The 24,948-nt window shown below is 38.2% G+C and overlaps 3 protein-coding genes and 3 long non-coding RNA genes across 11 annotated transcripts in view; 3 read left to right on the top strand and 3 right to left on the bottom strand.

The window, feature by feature from the left end:
* SPoCk (secretory pathway calcium atpase) overlaps positions 1–13,259 on the bottom strand; it is a 28,078-nt gene extending 14,819 nt beyond the window's left edge. For 3 of the 5 annotated variants that reach the window (XR_015270606.1, XR_015270609.1, XM_020960600.2), the window contains exon 1: positions 5,455–5,822. Coding sequence is in view for 2 of the 5 variants with exons in the window: in XM_020960600.2 (XP_020816259.1) it covers positions 5,455–5,703 (249 nt within the window). In the remaining 3 variants the exon portion in view is untranslated. Of the gene's footprint in view, positions 1–5,454; positions 5,823–12,793 lie in introns of those variants that run through there. The other 2 variants (XR_015270610.1, XM_020960601.2) reach the window with 1 other exon arrangement.
* Positions 3–19,942, top strand: LOC147645109 (uncharacterized). Its single transcript, XR_015270647.1, has 2 exons — positions 3–339; positions 19,671–19,942. It is a non-coding gene; the product is annotated as an uncharacterized LOC147645109 (long non-coding RNA).
* Positions 3,757–5,094, top strand: LOC147645110 (uncharacterized). The gene is made up of 2 exons (XR_015270646.1): positions 3,757–4,082; positions 4,699–5,094. It is a non-coding gene; the product is annotated as an uncharacterized LOC147645110 (long non-coding RNA).
* Positions 14,541–21,323, bottom strand: LOC110190241 (ras-GEF domain-containing family member 1B). Its single transcript, XM_020960605.2, has 5 exons — positions 20,457–21,323; positions 16,291–17,783; positions 16,083–16,226; positions 15,798–16,000; positions 14,541–15,725 (listed from the first exon to the last, which is right to left on the bottom strand). Exons 2-5 carry the CDS (start codon positions 17,698–17,700, stop codon positions 15,440–15,442), a joined length of 2,043 nt encoding a protein of 680 aa, XP_020816264.2. The 5' UTR covers positions 17,701–17,783; positions 20,457–21,323; the 3' UTR covers positions 14,541–15,439.
* A 58-nt stretch (positions 21,324–21,381) lies between these two features.
* On the top strand, positions 21,382–24,827 carry l(3)04053 (lethal (3) 04053). 2 transcript variants are annotated; one of them, XM_086828269.1, is made up of 5 exons: positions 21,657–21,798; positions 21,864–22,654; positions 22,711–23,507; positions 24,048–24,223; positions 24,282–24,827. In XM_086828269.1, exons 2-5 carry the CDS (start codon positions 21,991–21,993, stop codon positions 24,391–24,393), a joined length of 1,749 nt encoding a protein of 582 aa, XP_086684395.1. In that variant the 5' UTR covers positions 21,657–21,798; positions 21,864–21,990; the 3' UTR covers positions 24,394–24,827. The 2 variants fall into 2 exon arrangements, with proteins under 2 accessions (XP_020816265.2, XP_086684395.1); XM_020960606.2 differs by having other exon boundaries at positions 21,382–22,654.
* LOC147645108 (uncharacterized) lies at positions 24,247–24,927 on the bottom strand. The gene is made up of 3 exons (XR_015270645.1): positions 24,759–24,927; positions 24,598–24,659; positions 24,247–24,517 (listed from the first exon to the last, which is right to left on the bottom strand). It is a non-coding gene; the product is annotated as an uncharacterized LOC147645108 (long non-coding RNA).
* Between the last annotated feature and the right edge of the window lie 21 nt (positions 24,928–24,948).

The following is a 24,948-nucleotide window of genomic DNA, read 5'->3' as shown; positions in this document are numbered from 1 at the left end:
ATGTATGTATGTTTGTGTTGGGCTCAAGTTCAGACGATAATGATCGGATCCCACAGCTATCGGAAGTTTTCACTGGGATGTGATGGGCACTTATTGGAGGTTTCACTTACAATTGTTTCGCCACCGTTAATTACTCAATTACATGGATCGTTATCTACGGCGATCGCTGCTCGTGCGGTATTTTCGGGAAGTGCACTCTATTGTATCGCCCTTTCAATTAGCATATATGCTAATGTTCTAATTGGAGACGAGTGCGAGATCTCCTGATCAGATCCCCATGTCACTTCTTTATTCAAATGTACGAAGATTGTGCATCCAGACATTTACATACATACAAATGTAAGTAATATGTACTATGTATATTTATGTGGACTTCCGGTTGAATTCTTTTCGCAAATTTACATTTTTGCTCCGTGTTTTAAAATTAAAATATATACCTATGTATATACATACATACATATATCCTATACATATGTACATAGGTAGGAAGGTATATAAATAATATTAATATTAAATTATTATAAGTTTAAAAATCATATAATAAGAGTTCTTTTTATATTATATAAATAAAATTGAAATAAAAATTGTTTAAACTAGTATAGTACTATAATGATGATTGATCAGAGTCCAGCACTCTAGCCATCTATGTATTTGCTCTCAAACATTGAAATTTGTATGATTCGGTTTTAATTTTATGAAAATCGGACAACTATATTAAACATCTTTTTCTAAAGCTTTAATTAATTAATAGCGTGAAATAGAAACGTGATTTTGATTACTATGCTAACACTACATTTTTCTTGAATTTTTGAAAACAATTAATTTAAATAGCACCTGTTTATGCAATACAAGAATTCATTGGATTTCCAATATAAGCGATTACAGACATTTTTTTATTCAGCTTTCAGAAAGATGAAAATAAAGTAAACTATTTTTGTCCTCTTTCAATGCGATATATTAATTTTCACGTTTATTTCAAATTAGACTATTCTAACTTTAATTTGCTTTGCTGCTTACAAGTTTGTTCGACGCTACCATACATGAATAAACATCTATTTGTATTAAATGCTTGTATTTGAATTCGGATAAATGCAGAAAATTAAATTTGAAAGTAAACTGGACAGACAAAATTTAATTTAAGTAAAGGATAATTTGTTTTAGCACAACAAAAACTATTTTTGGTTCAGCATAACAAAGTTGAACTAGCGTTGAAAAAGTTCAAATTTTTTGATATATTGACTTTATTAGCCAGAGACGCATTTATCATTAACGTGGTGGCCAGACGACCGGTCCGGCGTGTTGATGGTGCTAAGGGCGTTCTCAAAACCGTAGACCAATACTTTAGTTAATGGCAGCAGAAGAGTGCTGTGGGTGCCATAGATGGTGAGCAAGTGCTCGCCATTATTCTTGGGCTCTGTGCTTGAGGGCCAGGGCCTCTTTTGGTTTTTGCAAAAACGGCTTCCGCAGACGAGGAGAATTTTAACGAGCTTTCCGGATGTACAAAGAGGAATGCTCGCAAAGTTTGTAAAAGCTCAAAAATAAGTCAAAAGGAGTAAACGTAAGAGGAAAAAGAGATTATTTTTTTGAACAGGAGACACCAAAGCTTAGTCCCTAATGATGAGCAAATAGCCATGTTTAAGATGTCAAGCGACGTATGATTATAAAAACAAGAACACGAACTGCTCAATCACTTAGATAAAAAACTCCAGCGAAAGAAACCGTTATGACTAAGTTTAATCGAAATATCGATGACCACAGTCTAGTGTACATACTTGACCTCAAAGAACCCTAGCTAAAGTTTTGTACATTACGATTACAATAAAAATTACAATTACAATTAAAAATAAATTACATTACAATAAAATGCGTGACACACCTATTTCTAAACTCTTTAAATTCTCACGTTTATCGTTCCATTATTTTCAAGTTATAAGTATTTATATAAAAATATAATTATATATATGTATAATTATTTTTCGTATTAATAAACAAAAGATTATTACTGTTTGAGATATATTGCCTATCACATAACATGTATGTACGTTAAAAGATGGCCTTTTCTGCCCTTGACACCGAGTTACAATACTATATAATACATATGTATAACAAATTTTAGTTTAGGCATTTTTCTCAGGAGGACCAGGAGGACTTAAGGGCAAATGAGATTTCTCTATTTACCGAAAGAGGTCCTTCCGTTGAAGTATTTTTTATGGCTTGTAAGCAGCTTACTCTAATAACTTTAACCAGCCATGTTGTTTATACAGCAGAATCTACAGAAAGGACCCAACATTTTCTACTGCACCAACAGAAAGTCCATCCAATGGCTAGAGCTTAAGGGAAAGAGATATTATTTGCTGCTTACTGCTAGAATTGTATCTATTCGAAAATAATATTTTTTTATGAAATCAGAAGGGTACATTGGAAAAGAAATAACATTTATTAAAATTCCTTAATTTCGCAAAGAATGTAAATCAAAGTTTTTAAGTTTGTGTACAACGGAGGAATAAGTGCGTGTTTTTCAGTTTTTTTCTTTAATACAATGTTGTAAGCCCTTTACAATTACCCAATTTATATTATTTCTAAAGTTATTACAATTTGAAGTGAACGCTCGTGCTGTCAAACAACTCTCAAAGTGAAAAAGAGTGGTAATGGTTTATTCTTGTCGACATGTTTACTCAGGTTAAGTGCATGTCTCATTATTTGCTTGCTTATATCTAGCAAGCGTATACAGAGAAAGAATCGATGAATTCGGGCTGATTAAATTGGACAAGGATGGAGTATAGCATTTGCATACCTAACGGCAGACGCACATCCCATGTGCCATGTGAGACGCGCAGCATCCACCATAATGGAAACGAATGAATCTTTAAGGCTCAAATACAAACATACACACATATTTAGCGCATGCACTGCGGTCCATGTACGAGTGCTTGCACGCTGAATGAAATAACAAAACAAACAAAGCTTTTTTTAAAGAAGGCGAACAAGGAAACTGGGCGAGGGGCAGAACCATTATAATAGTTTACAGCGCCTGCATCGGATACCAACTAGGGAGGAGTCCCCACATTGACACTTGAGAGTTGAAACGAGATAAAAATTGTAGACTGCTTGTCGTGAGGCAACGAGGGTGGTACTTGTCTCGTCTTGTCCTGAGGTCGCATTCCCGCCACGCATAGACGACAGCCAAGACGACCAGACCAGACTATGCATACTAATGGACATTCAGATCTACTACACATTTATTTTTAGAGATTCAAAATGCACCGCTGAAATACAATATGGTAAATCATACTTATGTATGTATACGAACGAAGATATGCTACGTTCCATATCGTTGCTATGACACTATGATATGATAGGATATTTAATTCAGAGATTTAACAATAAATTACAAATTAAATTCTTTTAAATGGAGGGGAGTAAAACTGAGACTAATTTGCGAAGATAAAATCAAACAGGCGACACTTACATATATACATACAAACATTTTAAGGTCGGAATATTTCGACTCCTGACTAGAATTCTAATACTCTCTACCAAAAAATATTCAAACCCACACATTTTCACAAGATTTAATTAAACGACACCCTTAAGAAGAAACCCAAGCAGTAAATGTTAAATCCAGGTCATGAAATTACAGGTAAGTAACGAGTTGGAAAAATCAATTCTATTTCGGGGAGACACGTCCAAATCGAAACACTCTCACCCTGACGCTGCAGCTATGAACATACCTAAAGTATCTGAAATAAGTTCGCCACACTAAAAAGTTCGTTCCCACGTGCCAGTCATTCAATGCAACGAAAGCCGTCAAGTGCTTCCCAGCAACCCACTCAGAATCCACAAGTTCTCCATTAGGCAAGTAAGGCGGAAAGCCGCAAAGAGTAAAATGCTCGAAAGGAGGCCTATTCTGGAGTGTACAGTGGTGGACTAGGATGGCAGACCGAAGAGAAATTATCAACGTGAACCAAATGTTGGCTTAAAGCGCCGAGCAAGGTTAAACAAAAGCCTTCTCCGGTTCAAGAAAAAGTTTAAATTTTGTCAAGCTTGGGAGAAATCCAACCATAATCTTCATTGGAAAATAGGTAAAAGCATTTTGGTCTTGTATTTAAAACAAATTAATATATACATCACACATTGTACTACGCAGACAATATTACGAAAATTTTGATAAACTAAGACAATTTTTGTTCTTAGATCAAGATGAAGTAAAAATACAGATTTTGCTGCTTACCTATTTAACGTAATATAAACAAAGAATCCTGCTTCTGAAAGCGGAAGTTAGTATAGGTTAACAGTTGAAGTTACCAAAGTTGATGTACTTTTCTATTACATTACCTCACTAATGTTTTATGTCAAAAAGACACTACATTTAAACAGTTTATATACCCTCTATCAGATAGAAGTTCGATCACTAGGAATTAATACAATATAAATTATTTTAAAAAAAGAATGAAGTAGTTTCAATCATCATCATTTCATTCACCTATACATATTATATTCACAATTTTGCATTTTCCTCTGTGACTAACGATCGGTTGTATGGCAGCTATGTGATATAAATGTCCGATTTTTATTTTCATTTAAAGCGAAATTCTATAATAATATAAAAAGGTTATATCTTAAATTTGATGAAAATCTGTTAAAAACTAAAAAAGTTGTAATTTTTTTCTAAAAATTATTCATTCTTCGGTATTACAGCTAGATGATATTGTCCGTTCCGGCGCGTTCCGAGGTATATGTATACGAGTAAGCGTATATAGAAGACTAACTGCAAAGTTTCATTCAGATAACTTCAAAACTGAAAGACTAGTTTGCGAAGAAACGGGCAGAGGACAGGAGGACATGGCTAGATCGACTCGACTGTTGATGCTGATCAAGTGGTCGGAGATGACTCCTTCACTGCGTTGCAAACTCCTGACTGAACTTATAATACCCTGAAAGGGTATAAAAATATCAAACAAGAAATCAAGACGCAAGTGACTATTTCACCTTTAACATCAAAACTTATGTTATAATTTTTCGTGACGAATAGCAGTTTTAGGTTATATTAATTAAAAGAATAAATAATAATAAATTTATTCATTACTTTCGTAATCGGCACTTGGCTAAAATATTGGTAGAGCATTCTTAATGCAATGAGTTCGTTAATCGTATCTTTATTACCTAAAAAGTCACTAGAATATCATTAAATTAGACTCGAATATAGGGTAGAAGGGTATTTATTACTAATATGTCTAACGTTTCATGTGTGCCGGTAGTTGCCGTGATACCATTCAGGTTTCATTTATAGTCTAATTATTTTTTTGTTCTTATACGACCCTTTTTTTTTAAATCCGTTCCTTACCCTACAATTTATTGTACTAAATTATGCAGAGACACGACCACAGAGATATCTCCGTCGAACAGCCTACGTCACATTAAACCCCCAGAAGCTGGCTTTTCGATTTCTCTCACCTGGTCGTCTGAGTCCTCTACATCGGTATCATTATGTATATCCTCAGCACCACCAGAATTCTCATCCTCTCTCACATGTCTCTGCTGCGATCTCAGCTGACTGTCGCCCTTGATTTTAGCGTTATGACAGCGATTACGGAGCCCTCTCGAAGTAACTGGTTCCTCGACATGGTCAAGCGTAAGTGTCGACCCGGTGCCTCCCAAAGTAACGCTGCGCTTTCTTTGGAAAGGCTGTGCGCTGTGGGACATTTCAACTAATTTTGACTGAAGTAAGACTCAATGAAGTAATGACCGCTGGAAACCAATTTATATTATTCATCTGCGCATGTAGTCTTGACGATATCCACAGACCGAATCAAAATAAAATAATTAACCTAAGAGCATTTATTTATGACTTGTTAATTGGACAAGAGCTAATCGATTTCATTCGATATAAACAATAAGCACTGCAATAAATTTGATATTAATCAAATCAAAGACTACATTTAAGAATTCCATAGAACACACGATCCCCAAATTAGTGCTTCTATTTTCTTGGATAACTCAGTTTAAATTTCTCAGTTTGAAGTCAAAATAGCCAGGTAATTAAATAAATTATTTTAAAAAGCCGAACAGAAAATTGATACCACAGATGGAAAAGTTGACTTCACCATACAGAACATCATTAGAAACTAGGTATCATTTGCAAGAAATAAATTTCTGCAATTTTTACAAAAAAACAGAATCAAAAACCTATTTGAACGCGAACTTTATTTATGTTCTACTATTCGTCAGTTCAAGAATATGTATTTATTTAAAAGGCCTGGAAAGGTCTCTTTTATATAATATTGCAAATAGTATGCATTTCGACTTTTTCACCCCTTCCGTAGTTTTGTTTTTAGTTTCCATTACAGTAAGCACATAAATGGCATTATTCTGGTAAACAGTGGGTTCCTTCAGAATTTTTAACTCGAAATCATCTCCATTGGGTAGAGTTGTCCATATGTACGATTTAAGCTCTAAAGAAAACTTTTAAGCTGCCGGCGGAAAATAGAAACGCCAGTTATAACTTTGCCAAATAACTTTTCCAATTTAGATTTATAAACCGACATAAGGCTGACAATCCCCGGACGAAGCTGCCTGATGCGTTTAAATCACGAAAAAGGGGCGTGGTGACAAGTAACCGTTTTTCTATGTGAATGGATGTTTTCAGAGGCCAAGATACCCTCAAATAAAAATTAAATCACACAGCAGCTGGTCCCGCATACATTTGGGTATTAACAGCCGGTGCTCATAATCGACCCCCGAAACCCCCGAAAACTAAACTTCATTGCCAAAGTGTTTTCAAATATTGTGTGTGCCTGTGCATGAACACTAGGTAAATCTTTCCCTGCACAGTGAACTTTCTTCCTCACAGGACTAACCGAACTGGTATCTGTTTCCCAGACTGCATGCGGTTGGCCGACATTAGCACGGCTTATACCTCCATCTCCTGGGCTTCGACCACTTCCTCCCCTCGAATCAAGTGCATACAACAATTTCGGAAGCTTCGAGCTTTAAGTGGAATTTTCCTCGATGGGGGTCGGGGCCACAGGAAGCTGATGTGTCTGGCAAATACGAACCACAATTATTTTCATAAACTGTGCTTTGCTCCGTCCTTTTCGTCGTGCCTTATCCGGTGTCCGTTTTTCTAGTTCCGAACCGGGGAGGCAACTTTTTACATTTGGAGAGACAAATAAAATGACAGTTTTTATGCTCAAGATATGCTCCCAGTGCTTTAAGATTGGGCTCCAGTTCAGAGAGCTGCATACTCTTGAGCCAAAACGAATTCCTGCCGACAAGGTAGGTTACCGCCCTCAGGAAATTCCCTCAGAGAGTGTCACCAGAAATTGTGCACGAGGATCGGGCGCTCATTCAGGTCTCGTAGCTCTGGTGGTGTATGGGCTTTCCGTGTGCTTGTCAGATGGTGATAAGATACAAACAGAGACAGGAGTGGTCGATGTGTCCCTGGCACATGGGATGACACTCATGCAATTGTCACAAGCGGATCCAGATGGCCACATAACAACAACCTGGGACTAGAGGGATTGGAGAGATGGCAGACTGCTTTGCCAAGTGAAAAAATGATGAACGGTGTTTGCGGAGACATGTTACTCATCCCTTCATCCCTCCTGTAGGCTCCAGCGACAACCATTTTAATGTTTTTTCCCTTTTCCAAACGTTAACCAACCTGATACCCATGTTTTACATGAGGAAGGAAGGCCAAAAAACTGAAGCTCAACTTCCCATAAAACATGCAATCATTGTCATGTGTTTTCTAGACAATTTATACAGTATTCTCTATATCATTCTTTTCATACTGTCTAAACCGCGCGAATCTGCCAATCAATTATGCAAATAAAATGCAAATTAAATAAGACAAAACTTAAAACCATTCCAGTGTCATTGTTGGAACTATTTTGTCGCTCAGAATAACTCAAAACTTATCAGCTAAAGTGCAGAATTTATTCCTTGTGCAATACTTTGTCATCAGCAATAAAGAAACTAAACTGGTGTTTTAAAGGGATGAGTCTGAAATGATTTAGGTATAGAAACTATCGCAGAACATACCAAATGGGGCCATGCCTTAAGGGTCAATTTCTTCGTCTGAGAATAATTAATTAATTGAAATACTTTTAACTTTCTATCTTACGTGTGTATGTTGCTCTCCTATCAAAGCTATAAGGCTGCACTTTTCGAAACTCAGCTTGGAATACTTTTATACTGAAAATACAGCTTTAAATCTTATTGCCTTTTTGCATTACAAATGCAAACTATAAAAGCAAAGTAACTACTTCATCAATTTGACGGAAAATAAATTTTTAATCCATAAAACGTTAAAAGTTAAAAGTTTTTAGAGAAAACAAATTAGAAGGACTAATGCCATTATAAGAGGTCAAAAATGTGCTCACATAGGAACGAAGGGTCAAATTTGTTTTTCAAAGGGTATGGAAACTACGGCTTTCCGATGTTACCTTACTTTCCTCCTAGCTTTCATTTGCGTCACAATTGAATTCCTGCGAAGGAAAGAGAGTGAACGGCCTTGTCATTGCTCAACATAATATTGTGAAATGTCAGTTAAAGCGACATCTGTCACCTGTCTAGAACATGAGCTCTAACTGGGACACATTCCCACCACATTGATTACTGGGGCTTTCTTATGTTTTTATAGACCTGAAGGGCAAGAATTGTATTTTGTAAATGATAATATTCTTTTGCGTTTATGATTTAAAGTGAAAGCAAGAAATCATATATCTGATAAACTCATATTGGTATGATTTTTATAATATTAAAACAATAACTTGCAAAATAACACAAAAGGTTTAGTCTACTAATTTTTGTTCTACTAATTTTCCAATCGTATATAATGTTCAGTCCATTAATAATAAATTATCTGCAATTAAAAGAAGACTGTTTGGAAATAATAGAATAGCTTACGTAGATACGGATATTTATGCTTAGATATTGATGCTGATCAAAAATAAAAGAATATATATTTAATTTATAGAGTTGGAAAGGTCCTTTGGCTTTTAATAAAATAAACCAAAAAGGTATGCGTATTCAAGGATTAATATCATTAGGATTTTTGTAGGAATCCTTATTTTTTCCTTATCCATCTAAATATTTATGTAGATATTGCGTAATTGTGTTTAAAGTTTACATTTTAACTAGCAATGCAGTTCTATGTTATCGTAAAAGCATCACTCAATTTAATCAAAACCGTAAAAATATACTATAGCATTTTTGTACAAAGTCTTCCAGCTGCCATAGCATGCCATAGTCATGTCTTGAAATTGCAAGCTGCAAGGTAAATTGAAGCTTAATTTAAGCGAAAGTTTTTTTGTGGTAAATTCTACATTTGCTTTGGCAAATATAATTTGCACTTTTAATTGGCCGTAGAAAGGGGCAGAGGCACAATCATTCGTGTACAAATGTTCGTGGACTCAAAGTTCCTCTTGCAAGCTTATGCTGCACATTTTCCCCGATTCTGTCCTCCATCTGTGCGTATGCAACATTTATTCTTTCAGCTTGAAATAAGTTCAGTGAATGTTCTATTAAGGTGAATCTGCAAATTGTGAAAATAAATTCCTCAATTTAAATTAATTCACCAGAAATTCATAGTAAAATCGATTAATTGAATTTTCAAAATTAGGCTAAATTAAAGTTTGCGTTGCCAGCCAGGCCTCAGAGGCACGCAACGCCCAAAAGGTGCAAAATTACCCACGGTCTTATATCCATACCTTTCCAAAAATGACTTAAATAAGAACTTACATTATTCTAACAGTATATCGACCTACACAAATAAAAGTCATTATAGACTGCCTCAGCTGGTATCATGCCGAAATACACAGTTAAAAGGAGACATCTGAAGGAATCTAAATAGATTTAATTGTTTTGCTAGTTAATATGTATGCTGGAACGGGTCTGATCGGACCACCATATCATATACGTAGTTTTCATAGAAATTATCAGAAAATGTAAAAAAAAAGACTATAGTTTTTGTTGTGTTCAAAATATTTCCATCTTCTCCGAGATGTAGTGATTTTTACTGTATTATAGAATCTTTAATAAGGATTTACGAACAATTGGTTACTGAAAATGTTCCTCAACATTGATTCCAAGAAGGTTATATTTGTTTTTTTTTTCAACTCAGATAACATTGAAGATAAGTTAAGCCAATTTTCTTCAATAATATTTTTTAGATTACAGTTTTAACTTTTAAAATTATCATTGACTAGTAGGATGATGCTCTTTACACTGTGCACTGTTTAGCACCGTGCCAATATCATTCAGAAATCACGTTAAAAACTTTCGGTTACATATTTCGGGTTTTCAATTTATGGATGCGCTATACATTTTGGCTACAATAAAATAGTTTATATTTTCTGTGAATTTTAAATAATTTTGAGTTTTCTTGCATAAGCCTGGACAGGAATTCTATAGTTATAATTTCTTTCCTCAGGAAGGCAAGGATATAGCGATGAAACCCTGATGGCTGTAGGTCATCGATTGTTAAAACCTTTATAAGGTTCACATAACTTTAAACATTGTCAAGTTTATTTAAATAAACAAAACGAATTAAGCAAATAAATTTTTTTTTCTTAGTAGCTTCCGACATCTTATTTTAACATACAAAGTGCAATGCAGAACAATGCGGTCTATATTTAAAGATAAAAATAAGTACTCTTAAATGTTGCTCACCATTTTACATTTCACTAGCAAGGAGTGTGGGTACTATTTCCGTTGCTGTGTTATAAATTCATTTTGTACTGAAGCATTTTGTGCATAAATTTACATGTGACGACGGAAGTTATGACACTGTTGCGTCCGGGCTTGGTCTACGGCCCCAGCATTTTTCTTCTCTCAGAAGACCACACAAGAGCCTAGCACCAGGTACACCGCCAGCTCCGTCTCTTGGCCTCAATATGAAACTTAGCACAAGCCATAAGGACGACTATGTGAGCTCTTTAGCTAGCACATATGTACATATATGAAATTTAGGTTATATCGGAGTAGCCCAACTATAATGAGGTGCACCAGACGAAAGGGCGTGAATGCACTTTAATCCAGACCAAAATAGACTTAACTTTAGTGAGGTCAGAGGAACATACTTATATACTTATTCATACGTACTTGAATATAACTATTCAAGCGATCCGATGAGAGAGACCTCGCAAACTGCTTTCTTTCCGTATCAGAAATTCATAATTAGCTTTTCTTCAGTTAATAATGTTAACGCCTGAATGGCCTACTTTTGAACACAATATATAGATCACAATATATCACACAACGTAGATCAAGTAAAAATTTATATTATTAAGTAGTTGCCATATTTTTTATATTTCTAAGTGTTTTTTTTTTTTTTTTTTACAGAATAATTTAGTCAATGACGTAAGTAATAAAACCATAAAACTTTTTGTTTAGCATTCCCGCATATGTTAAATACTGCTGTACCCCTGCGTACACTACCATATTCTAAATTCTGTCTGTCTGTCCCTTTCTTCACAATATTGACTGAAACCTCTGATAGACCTTTTGACTACTCTTACTACTTCATATATGTACATATATTCGTAGCTACTATGGAATCGATCGATAGAGACGAACTAGCAATATATATATTGTTTCAGAATTTCGGTTTTAATATTTTTAAGCTGCCATAGAAGGGATCATTAAATATAGAAGAAAACGATGGAAATACAATAATTGTAGATAAATGTTAAAACAGAATTTTTATTATAAATATTTATAGAATACCTGTTGGTTTTTCGCTTGATAAAGTTGGATTAATCCTTCATTATGCTGCACAATTATATCTCGTTAGTTAGCTTTCTTTTTTTTTCAATTTTAGTTCCACCCTGAGATTATAAGGATCTTAAATTGGATCAAAGCCTATTTATTCTGATATCTAAAATTATAGTTCAGTTTATAATTTAATTATTACTTATTACTAACCAACACTAATATCTATGAAAAAATTTAGAAATGGGTCAACCATTTTTATTGACTGAATGCAATTAATAATGCAACCGCAACTGGATGTACATACATATGTATGTATGCACATATGTATGTAATCCGAACAGTGCAGGCAAAAGGTGTCCCCAACGCAAAAGCACAATTATAGTAAATAAAGTTTTTAATTTTATTACAATATTTATTTAAAAAAAAATGAACTTACTTTTTGTATTAAAAAAGAAGAACTAACCGACATGTATGCATTTTTTCAATATATATATTATATGATTATGTGAACAGTTGTACACCGTAAACCAAGTCCTTTTTTAATGGTTAACGGACATTCAGAAATAAATGTTCCACAAATATTGTGTTATTATGGCATTTTAATTAATGAGCTCAAGTTTTTGATAAATTGACCGTTCGTTCCTTCTTAGAACTCTGGCCTACTTGTAAAACTAGCTAGTTCTTATCTCCCACATGTGTACATAAGCTGCGACACGACTGCGTCAACACAAATTCCATTAATGTCGGAGGACATTTGCATTAGCGATAACTTGCAACCCGCTCCCGTCTAAGCATAATGCTGACAGGGATTTTATAGGGACAGCCCGTCCTGGTGGGCAAACGGGCTGCGACAAATGGCAGAATATTTCGTTGTCGCTTATCGATTTTTTCGCCTTCGTTCAGTACCCACCCTCATGCCTTGTTGGCAGCCTGCTGCCCTTTGTTTTGCTTTGTTGCTGTTCGCATTCCTTGGATTTCGCTGGAGAGGTTTTTGGGCAAATGGAATCCCAACCAGCCACAAGTTGCAACCGCCATAGGACAGATAGCCGGATAACTTGCCGCAGAGCAAACTTACCTCGACGGCGCTGTCGCTTCCCAAACCGCAGATTTTTCTCTTGCCCAGGAACTCTAACGGCTCCAGGTGCTGTCTACGTGCCGCCGACTCGCTAGTTAAGATGACAGTCTCTGTCTCCGGGGGCGCGGCTACATCATTTATTTCCAGGTCGATGTCGGCCGTGTCCGGCAGCAGGTCCAAATCGTTGTGAAAACTCAGATCGAGGTCTTGGGGCAACTTGGAGTACTTATTGTGGTTTTTCATTGTTGCAGTCTGGCATGAGTCATGTGGCCGGGGCCGCGCGGGTCAACGGAGACGACTGCCAAACCAAAACAAAAATAATCACACTGACACAATCGATTTTTTCGCCTCGCTTTGCCGCGTCAACAGCGGTCCGGACCACTAAACATGGCTTTCGACACAACACAGTGCGAGTTTCTTCTTGTTCGCATATCTGTCGCTTCAGGATCCGATTTATCGATACCCCACTCTTTTCATACCTTTATACAAAATCAAGCTTATTGTGAACACAGTCCTTGGTTTCAAGTTCGACTAAGAATCTAGCAAAGTCCCAACCCATTTTATGTCTAAAATGGTATGTGTTTACCGAAACGCCCTGTCAAATACGTTGCATTTTTCGTTACTACTCTGAATTCTTATTCGAAATGTCTCGAATCGCTATTATTGATAATACATTAAAATTATTATAAATCTCTACTGTATATAATATATAAATGTAAAATACCTATTATAACATAATTTTTAATAGATTCTCAATTTGTCGTCATTTTTTGTATTTTCTCTCCGACATTGTTGACTTATTGATTTGTTTTTAAGTAAAAATAAATAGATTTTATAGTTTATTTTAATTACATTCTTACCTTATAAAAACTTAAAAAGTCGACAAAAAACAATAAAGTTTTCAACAAATGTAAAAACATCGATATCTTTATGGCAACACATCCCCGGAAACAGTTATGGCTTCAATTTAAGAATATTTTTGTGCGAATTTAGTTACTTTTATTTAAAATAATTCAATTTAGAATCAGGAGTGCCCATAGCAAGTTCAAAAATATTTTTAGAAAATTGTGGATCTCCGATAGGGTTCGCTGCGGGTATACTAAGCATGTCCTAAAGTATATATATATAAATATATTTAGAATATTTTTCTAAAGTCATTCTTTGTGTTTTTATAAATCAAAACTTTATAACGTTTTAAAAAAGAAATATACGGTACGATCGTAACATATGTATTCGTTTCCCGAAAGGTTAATAATTGAGCTGCAAACTCAAGCTTCCTACTATTTTTTTTTTCCAAGACTATATTTCCATCAGGTCCTCTCCAAGGCTAGTTGGGTTAAGTCTTCAGGATGATATATGGAAGTCGTTTCCGACCCTACAAAGTATAATATATATAATATAATATATGTATCAGTATGTACATATCTACATTCTTTATCAGCATCAACATGCAAGTCCCGCTCACCAAATCCGTCTTTCCATTATTTGCCTCCAAGTCATAAACCAAAAAGGGCACTAAAATATACCGGCCATTCTTCTCACTGTTAAGTGTTATCAAGATAGATAGATATCTAACAGAACATCTTTTAATGCCTTAGCCCTTAATATAAAGCCAATTTCTTCGATCAAGCATAGAATATGTAAGGACGATGTTTATTTTAAATTAAGTTGAATAAGATTTGAGGAGAGTTCGACTGTGAGAGACCCGCACCCATCAGAAACTAAAAATCAAAAGACATAACAATTCTTTTTATGCTTATGAGATGTTTTTCGTACATTTGTTTATTCGTAAGCAGTTTTGAATCAAATATGTTGTATTTAGTTTCTTTATAGTAAATATCATTTATGATTTCCTCCGTAATCGCACAACGTTAATAGTGAAAAATCACTACTCGCAGCAAACGTACGATTTTTTGTTCTTGTTGCACCCCTACACATTTATACTCTTCATTATTCGAACGTGTTTTTGCTCAGCGACTGCTAACTTGGTGTTATGTGTTACTGATGCAAAAAAGCCTCGGGACTAATGCATCCTAATATCCGTCGAAATATACCCGGATGAATATGATTATTGGGGAGCATTAAAAATATTTCATTTAGCTATAAAATTGTGTACATATAAATATAAATATAAATACTGGTCACTTACGAATACCGCGCACCCGGGCGGCGTTGTCAAACGTTTTTGAACATAAATTATGACATTAAAAATGTTTTTGCAATACAAAAGTTACACATTAACAATTAGTTAGCTTGCGTTAGCTGCTTAAAATAAAATGCTTTAAGTACATTCGTTCTCTGCCACCATTAGCAAACTAGTCTAATAAAATAATTTAAAATACTGGCAACATTTTGAAGATCGGTATTCTGGAACCTGCCATTAGCAAGAAGTCTGGAAACAAAAACACTTAGTAAGCCAGATTATTGGCAATATATGTATATGACTTTAGCTTCAAAAGCTTTTCTTTTGCAGGAAAGAGCCAAGCACTAGGAAGTGCTTTCCGATTTGTCGCCTCAATTTTGTTCTTATCTCTAGCATCAACTTACGCTAACGAATTCCGACCGGTCTAACAGTCTCACGAATCTAATTGAAAAATAATCATGGCAAGCACTTAAGCGTAGCTTAGTCAACCATCTAAATGGTGGTTACTGTGATTGGAGTTGCTGTTCTTGCAGCTGTTGCAGCAGCTGCTGTTTTGTCTCCGCCTTTACCGTCTTGTAGCGGTCCTTCTCCTCCGTATTTTCAGGCGGCTCACATTCAAAGGAGGCCATCGACAGTGTGTTCTCATTAAGCACTGCGCTGTGCTGCAGATAGGCAATGACGTTCGCCAGCTTCTCAAAGGGACAACTAACCTTCTTCCACTCGTTGAACTCCATCACTTGCTTAGCTAGCTGAGAACACTTCTCGAAGTTGATATGATTGTTGGGCAGACTGCTTGCAGTAAAAATTTCAGGTATATAAGTAAATCTTAGTTAATCATAAGGAACTGCCACAACTACTCACCGATTTGAACAGCCCTCATTCAAAAAGTACAGATCCTTTACAAATAAACTAAAAAATGGAATGATTATTCGTTCGCGCTCCTCTGTGGCCCCCTCAGATCGCCACATGGCAGCTTTGAGCGTGGAGCGATAGCTGTTAAAGTTTGATGTTGGATCCATTTGATGTTCCAGCACGGAGAACTTGGCTGATTGAACTTTGGCCCACTGCCGAAGAGGATTGAAAAGATAGTAAATTAATACTTAAGTCGTAATATATGTATGTATATAGTGTCGGTGCATAACATACCGTCTTCTTGAGTCTGCCTATGGGCGCCAGATTTAGACCAGCTATTATGGCCATCAGACTATTGAAGTTGCCAATGTTGAAGCACTCTCGAGCTGTCTCAATCCAATACTCGATGACCCGCACACGCTGTTTCTTCTTCGGATACTGAAGGGAACGCAAAAAAGACAACAAATTAATATATATACATATTTGATCCCAGTTAACCTACCTTTACCACCTCTGTAGCCGTTAGGTAGCTGAGTCGATTGAACCACTGCACATACGACTCCAAGTTGCGTGTCTTTTTCATGTCGTTTAACGATCCGCCACAACTCCCACTACCCTTACTTCTGTTGCCATCCTTAACACTGTCGTTGCCCTGCGACTGGTAATCCTTAGCGAAGGCTTGAACAAACTCCTCTGGGCCGATGTGCGACAAGCGCTCTAGCTCAATGGCCGTCAATTGGTGCGCCAGTTGGGCGCAGCTTGGACACATGTCCATAATGCCAAAAACTTCGTCAGGCTGAGGCGTTGTGGAGTTAGAGTTCGAAGCAGAGGATGCAGAGGTATGAGCGCTAGATGACGGATGGGAGGTGCCGCTGATCGGCACGCTTCCAGACCCGTTTGCATGAGATGAATTGCCCAGAAAAGACTGGAAGGCATTTTGCAAGTGATGATGGTGGTTATGGTGGAGCTGTGGATGCTGCAACTGCTGTTGCTGACTTGCCGCTTCCTCAGAGCTAAGAGTTTGCAAAAACTCCTCGTACTGTTCGAGGGCTGTCAGTCGGGAGACGAGGAGCTGCAGGATTCGAGACACCTGCTTGCCTAGGGAGTTGTCAATGTAGACACACTTTCTTGCCAAGATCCGCACCTGTTGCATCAGCCGCTCATCTCTAAAGTCATACGGAAAGATCTCTATCCATTCTGAAAGAAGTCGAATGCAATGCTGGGCGGAACGTTGCACGTTGGTTCTTTGCTGTGGTCGCGGCTCCAGTTCCGAACTAGGCCCGGCCGTTAGCGCAGACCCCTTTCGCTGTGTCAGTGGCGACGCTGAGTTTATGCTAAGAAGTTGCTGGCGTCCGGGTATCTGTCCAACGTCGTCCACCACATCGCTGCCGACCCCCACGTCCTGCTGTTGCTGCTCCCAGGTATTCGAAATCTGAGCCAATAATTCGTGGGGTCGTACAAACAGCCGTGCGCTGAGAAGAAATGCAAAAACAAAGCCCTTGTCCGGATAGTACTCATGGGTTGGCACCATGTGGGTGATCAGCGACTCCAACTGACCCGAATGAAGCCGGCCTTCACAGTAGACCAGGTGCCCCTCCTTAGGCGACTTGTCCAAGGACCGGCTCTGGGCAGCCGCATAGCAATAGGGCTTCTCTGGAGATTTTTCCGGTTGCACTCTGCGGCGAAGGGTGGAGAGCGATTCGTGTGCTTGGCAGGCACTGTTGCTCCTCTGGGTCTTTAGCTCCGGCAATGCTTTGTGTGTAATTGACGTGGATGTAATGACTTCTGCTGCTCCAATCTCCGGTCCAGCAGTTCGGTCCTGCCTGTTAAAGTTGAGATTGATGTTCGCACTGCCGGTACTGCCGCTGCGCCCATTTGTGGCATTACTGAGTCCACCGTTGCTAGACGACATCTGGCCACAGTCTCTCAATTCTCTAGGCCTGGCTATTAGCGTTCTGGTCGTGCCGGGAACACATCTGGGATCCAAGAGCAGAGCTGTAACAATGAAAAACGGAGGCGATCCATTAAATAGGGAAGCTAGGAAACAATATACTATACAATACTAATACAAGCTCAAAAAGCTGGAAGAAATAACTAGGCCAAAAATTGTTTAAGGCTTATCACACACCCGCCTTTCAAAAAACAATCAGGAATATAAAAAAATCGTTCATTATAATAGCAAGATAAATTACGCAAGTATGCAAGCATCTTTGAATATTTAAAATGTTGAGCCTCCCACAACCACAAAGTTAAGACCACAGATCAAGCAAGTGCGTGGTGTACGTACATATGTATCTAAAATGAATTTGAATAATAACTTTTGCTGAAAACAATAAAACAAAGGTAGGAAAATAATTAATTTTTACTTTATCTATAGAGGCATCTACATATTTTAAAAAAGTCAAAGAAATTACAAAAATATAATACAAATTCGGTTTTTTGGTTCCTTTAAAACTTTTTCGATATTTGAATTCAAGCGAACTATTGGTATATATAAAAATTTTCTCTTAAAATACCTTAAAATTAGACTGCTTTGGTCAAACATTTTAGCAGTTTTACTTAAACCTCATCGCCGTTTTGTGAGCTAAAAATTGAACTTAAAGAACAGCCGTTAAAGGGCTACTTTTGTAACACCAGACATACTATGTCAAAAATGTCTATTCCATATAGCTGAAAATGGAACGATCGGAAAATTGTTGGAAAAAAAATATTTTTTCCAGTTTTCAACAAATTAAATTTGAGATATTGCTATTTTGTATTAGTCTACAATTCCGTTTTAAATTTATGAAAATCGGGAAACAATATCATATAGCTCTTAAATTGTATTTATTATTAATGATCGAATTGCAATGTACAAGGGTATGCAAACTTCTGGGTGCCGAAGTTAACTTCTTTTCTTGTTAAAATTTTAACTGCGAGAAAACATCTGATTTAGGAACAGTGACCTAGAGACAGCTTTAAAGCCAGAACCACAAAGAAAATGGGTTTAAGTTGCAACTTTACAGCTTTTAACCTGCGTTAAATTTTGTTCTTTTATTTTTATAATCAAATTTTTGATTTTCACAAGTTGCCGTACTTACTTTTTTGGGAACAGTAAAAATTCAAGGCATAAAGAAGAAGACAACCGAGAAATATAAACTAACAGAATTTCAAGCCCACACTTTTAATTTTCTTGCCCCCTGGCACGATTACAGGCGACGATAACATCATTTATTTAAGGGGGATAGGGTCAAATAATACGAAAAAAAACCTTGTTTTTGTGTTTTTTTTCCCTGATGACACAAATAAAATGTATTTACTAGTACATTAAAGTATGACATTTGAAGAATGTCTTATAAAATCTTTACAAAGAAATATTCAAAAATATGGTAGCAATTTTTCGTGTCTTGAAAAAAGTTAATTCCGGTTATTTTTTAATTCCAATTTTGAATTTATTTGGAAGACTTAAAAGTGAAAAACACAATTTTTTGTGAAAAAAAATCGGCTACAACGTGAGTTGTGGGAAAAACGCTTTAAAGTTTTAAACACAAAATAATGCAGTGTAAAACGAAAATCCGGCAGGAATAAAAATACTCATAACTTCGTCAATTTTGCTGTAATTGACTTGAAATTTTGACACAATATTCTTCAGATATTATATTATTATTTTTCAATTTCTATTATTAATCTTCGATTATATTAAAAACTATTTTTTTCAATTTGTATTATTATTATTATTATTATTTACAATTATTATTATTATTATACAATTCTTTTATACAATTCAATTTTTACCCCCCACCCTAATGGAGGCCGATACAGATCGATTTTTAAATATTCATTAAAAATGTTAAACAACCTCAGCAATAATAAAATTAAAGTCTATATTTAACACACTTACAGTATTTGTATAATAATGGCAAGCAACAACAATCGAGGGGAATGCACTGTCCATAAAAGCTAAAAACAACAACGAAAACAAGCGCGAGCGGAGCACCATAATTTGTACACAAAATGCCAAGAAGCAAAAAAGGAGAGGCAAGGCCGGTGCACGATGGAACAAATCAGTCAAACATGTGAGAAATCTAAATTATATTAAATTAAAAGACAAAACACTGTACAAAAACCAAAATAATAAAGAAAAAGGTTAACAACTTTTAGGCAAGAACTGCAAATATTGATATTATTATTTCCCTTATTTTAATTGATAAAATTGAACGTTTATAGTTTTCATACAGGAGAAAGGTCTACGTTAAAAAAAATATTTAACAAAATAATACAAAAATAATTCTAAAAAAAGGGATATTTAATTATTTGTAGTTCGTGGTTTAAATGAACAAGATATTTTTACCACCAAACCGTGATCGTATGCCATAGTGGACAAATCGGTAAATGAATATAGTAAGATTTCCGTTTATTATTGCTAAGCCAGCACAAATTTATCTGCTCCTCTGTGCAAGGTGAGAGAATTACCCCCGACGCATGAGGGAATGCAGGGGGAAAGCTAAGAGGCCAGCAAAGAATCGACGAGAGAAAGGGGCAAAGAGAAATAGGAGAATGATAGCGAGAGGAGACAAGGCAATAAATGGGACCATGAGCGAAATAGTGCTGGTTTCCACGTTCGAATCGCAGCAGACACGTTGCAGTGGGTAAAAGGAATGTCCAATTGGAACAGACTTCAGTGCTTACCTGCCACAGCTCCCGAACATATTGCAAATATTCAGGGTCCTCCGATCAGCTATCCCGCCTCTTTCTTCCGCAGACTTCAGGACGGCAGAGCATACGCCCCGAAAAATCGGTCCAGGTTGCACTTGCCTTGGCGTTGAGGAAATCAGGACAGCGGGGCGGCAATGGCGTCGCTGCTGCGTTGTGGGCGGAGGTTGCAACCGAAAGTAGAACACGTAGCACCAAATGGTGCGGGGGGAACGGGTAGCGGAGAATGTTGTGAGGGCGATTCAAAATACGAGAACGGGAAGCATTTCAGCTTCAGCTTTTGGCTTCAGTTCACCACCACCACTTTCGCGCACGCAGGCAAGTTCATACGGGGTGCGCTGTTACCCCTGCAGCAGAGGTTTGGGCCGAAAAGGGACGCAGCAATCACATATGGCCGCCTGCTGGCCAACGAAGAAGTTCAAATAAATGAATATGGCAATTAAGCACTATATCTTTAGACACACGGTGCCTCCGTGCAATTGTCAGACGAAATGCACAGCGACGCTTTTTCCCCGTCCATGTATGTACGTGGGTGCATCGGTGTCTGTGGCTATATACATATACGAGCCGTGACCGGTTTGTTTGCTACGCAGAATTTTTCATGTATCAATAATAGGATACTTTTCCCTCGGAACCTCGAATTTTCATTGCATTTTTAACGCAACGCGCGGCTCGCTAACTAGTTACGCGGTTTTAACTTGGCCGTTTGCGTTTATGGCATTAAATCCCGTTTAATTGGATAGCCTATCCAACGTCGCGTTTTGTTTACTATGGCTGGACTTCACGAACTTAACAACACTGGTAAGAGTGTGACCGCGATTCGATAACGATAATTTATACTCTACTTTTTAAATATACCGAAAAAAATACTAAGAAGACAATGGAACGGTTCAACAGAACCGGATCAGTGACCGGTGACTTATTATATAACAGACTCAAAATATGGGGTTAAAGAAAACTAATGGAATACATGCCTTGCGACTGGGTGTTTGGTTGAACATTTATCGGTTGACTTTTTTGGGTCGTTCCCAAAATGGCGAAATATATTGCCGACATTCCACTTTTAGTGGGAGTATCCCAAATTTAAATCAGCTGTCTGCGCCATTCACATGTCGTCAAAAAATGTGTTACTTTCAATATGTAATACTAAATGGAAAATATTTATGTGACTATAATTTGTAATGGAATGTTTTTTATGGTTTTGTACCTGTTTCCGTGCAAAGATTCAAATTCTGCGGTCGGTGCGCCAAATAATAGATGCCTTTGCCTGTGTTGCAACATGACGTATCGTCTAACACCGCTAACCAACACTGCATAAGTAAGCCCAAGTGAAAAGCGAAAATAACTCGGTTGGAAGAGAGAAAGTAAACACCGTATGCACAGAATCAGCAGGTCAGCAATAGCCAGCTAGTACATTGACGCACCGCCCAAGCAGGAAAACACCAGGGCAGGCAATCACGACCTCAAAAACAGCCTAGCGCTTCTCACTCTCCAGAGCGTTCTCAATTAAATGGCAAATGGGAACAACGGCAATGCAAGCGACACGACAACGGCCACCCCACAGCAGCAGCAGGAACAGCGGCTACCACAGAGCGCCCAGCAATCAAACCTGACTGCGGCGACCGAGTCTTTAAAAGAGCCCGCATCCATTACCCTGGGAGTAAACGATCTCGTGGCGGATCTCTGTCTAAACGATCGAAGCAGTGGGGACTTCACGAGTATGCGGACCTCCACGAGCGGCGCAGGCACTGGAGCTGCCTCTACGTCTTCGTTTTCCTTTAAGCACTTTCTAAGCAACACAGGCACTGTGACCGCTCCTTCAAGCACGGTGACTTCAGTGGATGCGTCAGCAGCGGTGCAGACATCCACCGGCGCCCGGCCCAAAGTGCCTCAATCAGCGTCCGCCTCCCACATGCAGCCCCCTGATGTAAATGGAAGCAACTCCTCATCAAAAATGAAGCGCTCGCCGCGCTTCAGCTCTTTCGACTCGCAGGCGAGTCTGGCTGAATTTGCGGCTTGCGGAGGAGGATCCCAACACCGTTTGCGACCTGACCAACGGTTGGGAGTGGGTCATGGAGTGTTACACGCAGCCCTCGACAACGACGACGATGACGACCACGTGACACTAGCGCAGGTGCGCAACAGCAGGCTTTATGACGAACGGATAGATGACGGTAAGTCTGAATGCGTTAATCTTCGACTATATTAAAAACGACTTGTTCTTTCGAAGACATTTTCCCATCGGCCGCATCCAACCTTCAGCCCGCTGCTGGGACACGATATGTACCGCGCTCCTACTCTAGCTATGAGATGCCGCAAGTTTCATGTCCCACCTCCTCGCCACGGCGCCGGCCGTCTGGAAACAGAGACCAGCGCCCCAACCGGCTGGTTCTATCTAGCGGGTCCAAAATGAAACTGGATCTGCCATTAGATGCGGCAAATGCGACAGGTGTGGGAGCTAGTGGAGGCGCTGGGACTGCAGCTACTCTGCCTGACTTTGTGCAGGATCATCTGCCGGATGCTTGGTGTGTTGGCCAGGACGCGCAGCTAAGCTCTCCCCCAAACACCCCCTTAGGCGCTGCGCAGGCACCGAGTGCCGCGGCGTGTCTCCTGCCATCCGCCCTCGCGTCTATGGGTTTACCCAGTGCTGTCGCCCTCCCAGGTCCGCTCGGAGAGCCGCCCACTGGCCCCACCGTCAAAGTGCTGCCTGATTTCCTGTCCGATGGATCCATAATTCATTCGTCCCAACGCCTAGCTGATGTAGCTATTGGGCTGCCCTCCAACGCCATTGACTCGCCGCCCCAGGACGTAGGCGGAACTCTGTGTGCATTGCGTCAGGAGAACGATCGTTTGCAGCGCGAGCTGCAGGATGCACGCATAGAGCTAAATGCGCAGGCCAGAAGGGCTAGTGAGTTTGAGCAGCAATTGGTTCAACTCCAAGAGGCCACAGAGCGACGGGAAGCACTGGCCTTGGCAACTAACACGCAGACTACACAGCGCCTAAGGCTCCAAATAGCCCAATTGGAGGTGAGTTTGGGAGAAAAACCAACTAAGAACCACCATATTTTTAAAGTCTTTTGAGATCAAGGAATCCAATTTTAAATGTCCACACAATTCTTTCTATACTATAAGAATTTGGCGGTAAATATGTATCACCAAAAGGTGTGAACCAATTTAGCTAAATAGCTTGAACTACAAAAAAATATATAAAGAGATTTTAAATAAATTTAATATTGTTATTGGAATCAGCAAATTGTATAAAATTTTAATAGTTGGCGTAATGAAAATTTAATATAAACTTAATTTTTATAGTTCAAATCCTTAAGTGGCCTTTAAAATTGTTCCTCATACGGACGTAATATCGGTGATGTTCAAAAATTTATGCATACTACCAATGTATAAAATATTTTGATAATTACCTTTTATAAGTCAACTCTTTTAAGCTGCAGATATGTAAATCTTTTAATAGGTAGACAATAATGTATATATCGAAAATCGTTCTCCGTGATTTTTATATACACTTTCGGTACCATTGCAATGCTTTGCTAATTATTTAATGTCTTACAGGCCGAACTTATTACCCTACGAAGCGGTGGCAGCTTTGATGGTGCTGCTGGAGGGGTTCCGTCAGCCAACTCTGGCAGTGCAGCCAATAGCGGCACCAGCTCTGCGCGATCGTCTAGAGCGCACCAGCTATCAAGGGATCTTCTGCGGGCAGCCGACACGGCGGAGCAGAATCTTAGGTGAGCAGTAATAAAATGTGGAATAAGAATTTTTGAATTCATTTTTATTTCCTCGCAGGCAACTGCTGACTGGCGTGGAAAACCTGCGCCAGATGGCGGCAAATCTGGAGCATCCGATACAGCCAACGACAGCACCACGGAGTCCAGATCTGTACACCGATTCCAACTGAATGCCCGAAGTGAACTCTTGAATTAAGATCGGTTATTGTTGTTTGTGTAATCATTGTGCTAGAGCTTGTTTTTAGCGGGCTCGTGTCCATACAAATATATTCTGTTGCATTGGACTGAAAAATGCTGGGCGGAAGGACAATGTTAAGAATCAAAGCGCAAATTCGTGATGTTGGTTAATAAGGATAAAAATATATAATAATTACTTGATGATATTCGAGAAGCCTGCTGAATATTTACGGGTAAATAACGCCACAATACTCAGCCACTGCAACAGAAAACAAATAACGCACTGAGTCCAGAATTGACAGATCGGCGAACCGATAAACGCATATACATATATTTTTTGTTATAAACGATGGATTACCTGTGCACTTCAGTAGTTTGTGTTGCAGTATATAGCAAACCAGGATTAAAATAAAACTTTAGAAGATAATCTACTGGCTGCCGCCTGCATGGTCGTCCTTTCTAAGCGTTTCCCCATGCCAGTGGGTAAACTAACATGCGCTTTCACACAGCCTTGACTTTGCCCTCCCACCTGATAACGTCTCCCGTAA

The sequence above is a fragment of the Drosophila serrata genome, unplaced genomic scaffold (genome assembly GCF_035046125.1).
Source record: "Drosophila serrata isolate PLE 108 unplaced genomic scaffold, ASM3504612v1 contig_17, whole genome shotgun sequence".
NCBI lineage: Eukaryota > Metazoa > Arthropoda > Insecta > Diptera > Drosophilidae > Drosophila > Drosophila serrata.
Note: the sequence above shows the minus strand (reverse complement) of the source record. Positions and strands in the feature narration are given on the sequence as shown.

Bases quoted from the DNA above. Each gene is read 5' to 3' on its own strand.
- LOC110190241 (XM_020960605.2), bottom strand. From the start codon at position 17,700: ATGTCGTCTAGCAACGGTGGACTCAGTAATGCCACAAATGGGCGCAGC. The intron at 16,227-16,290 runs GTAGGTTAACTG...CGTTCCCTTCAG, and splicing joins CGGCTACAGAGGTGGTAAAG to TATCCGAAGAAGAAACAGCG. The intron at 16,001-16,082 runs GTATGTTATGCA...CCTCTTCGGCAG, and splicing joins TAGGCAGACTCAAGAAGACG to TGGGCCAAAGTTCAATCAGC.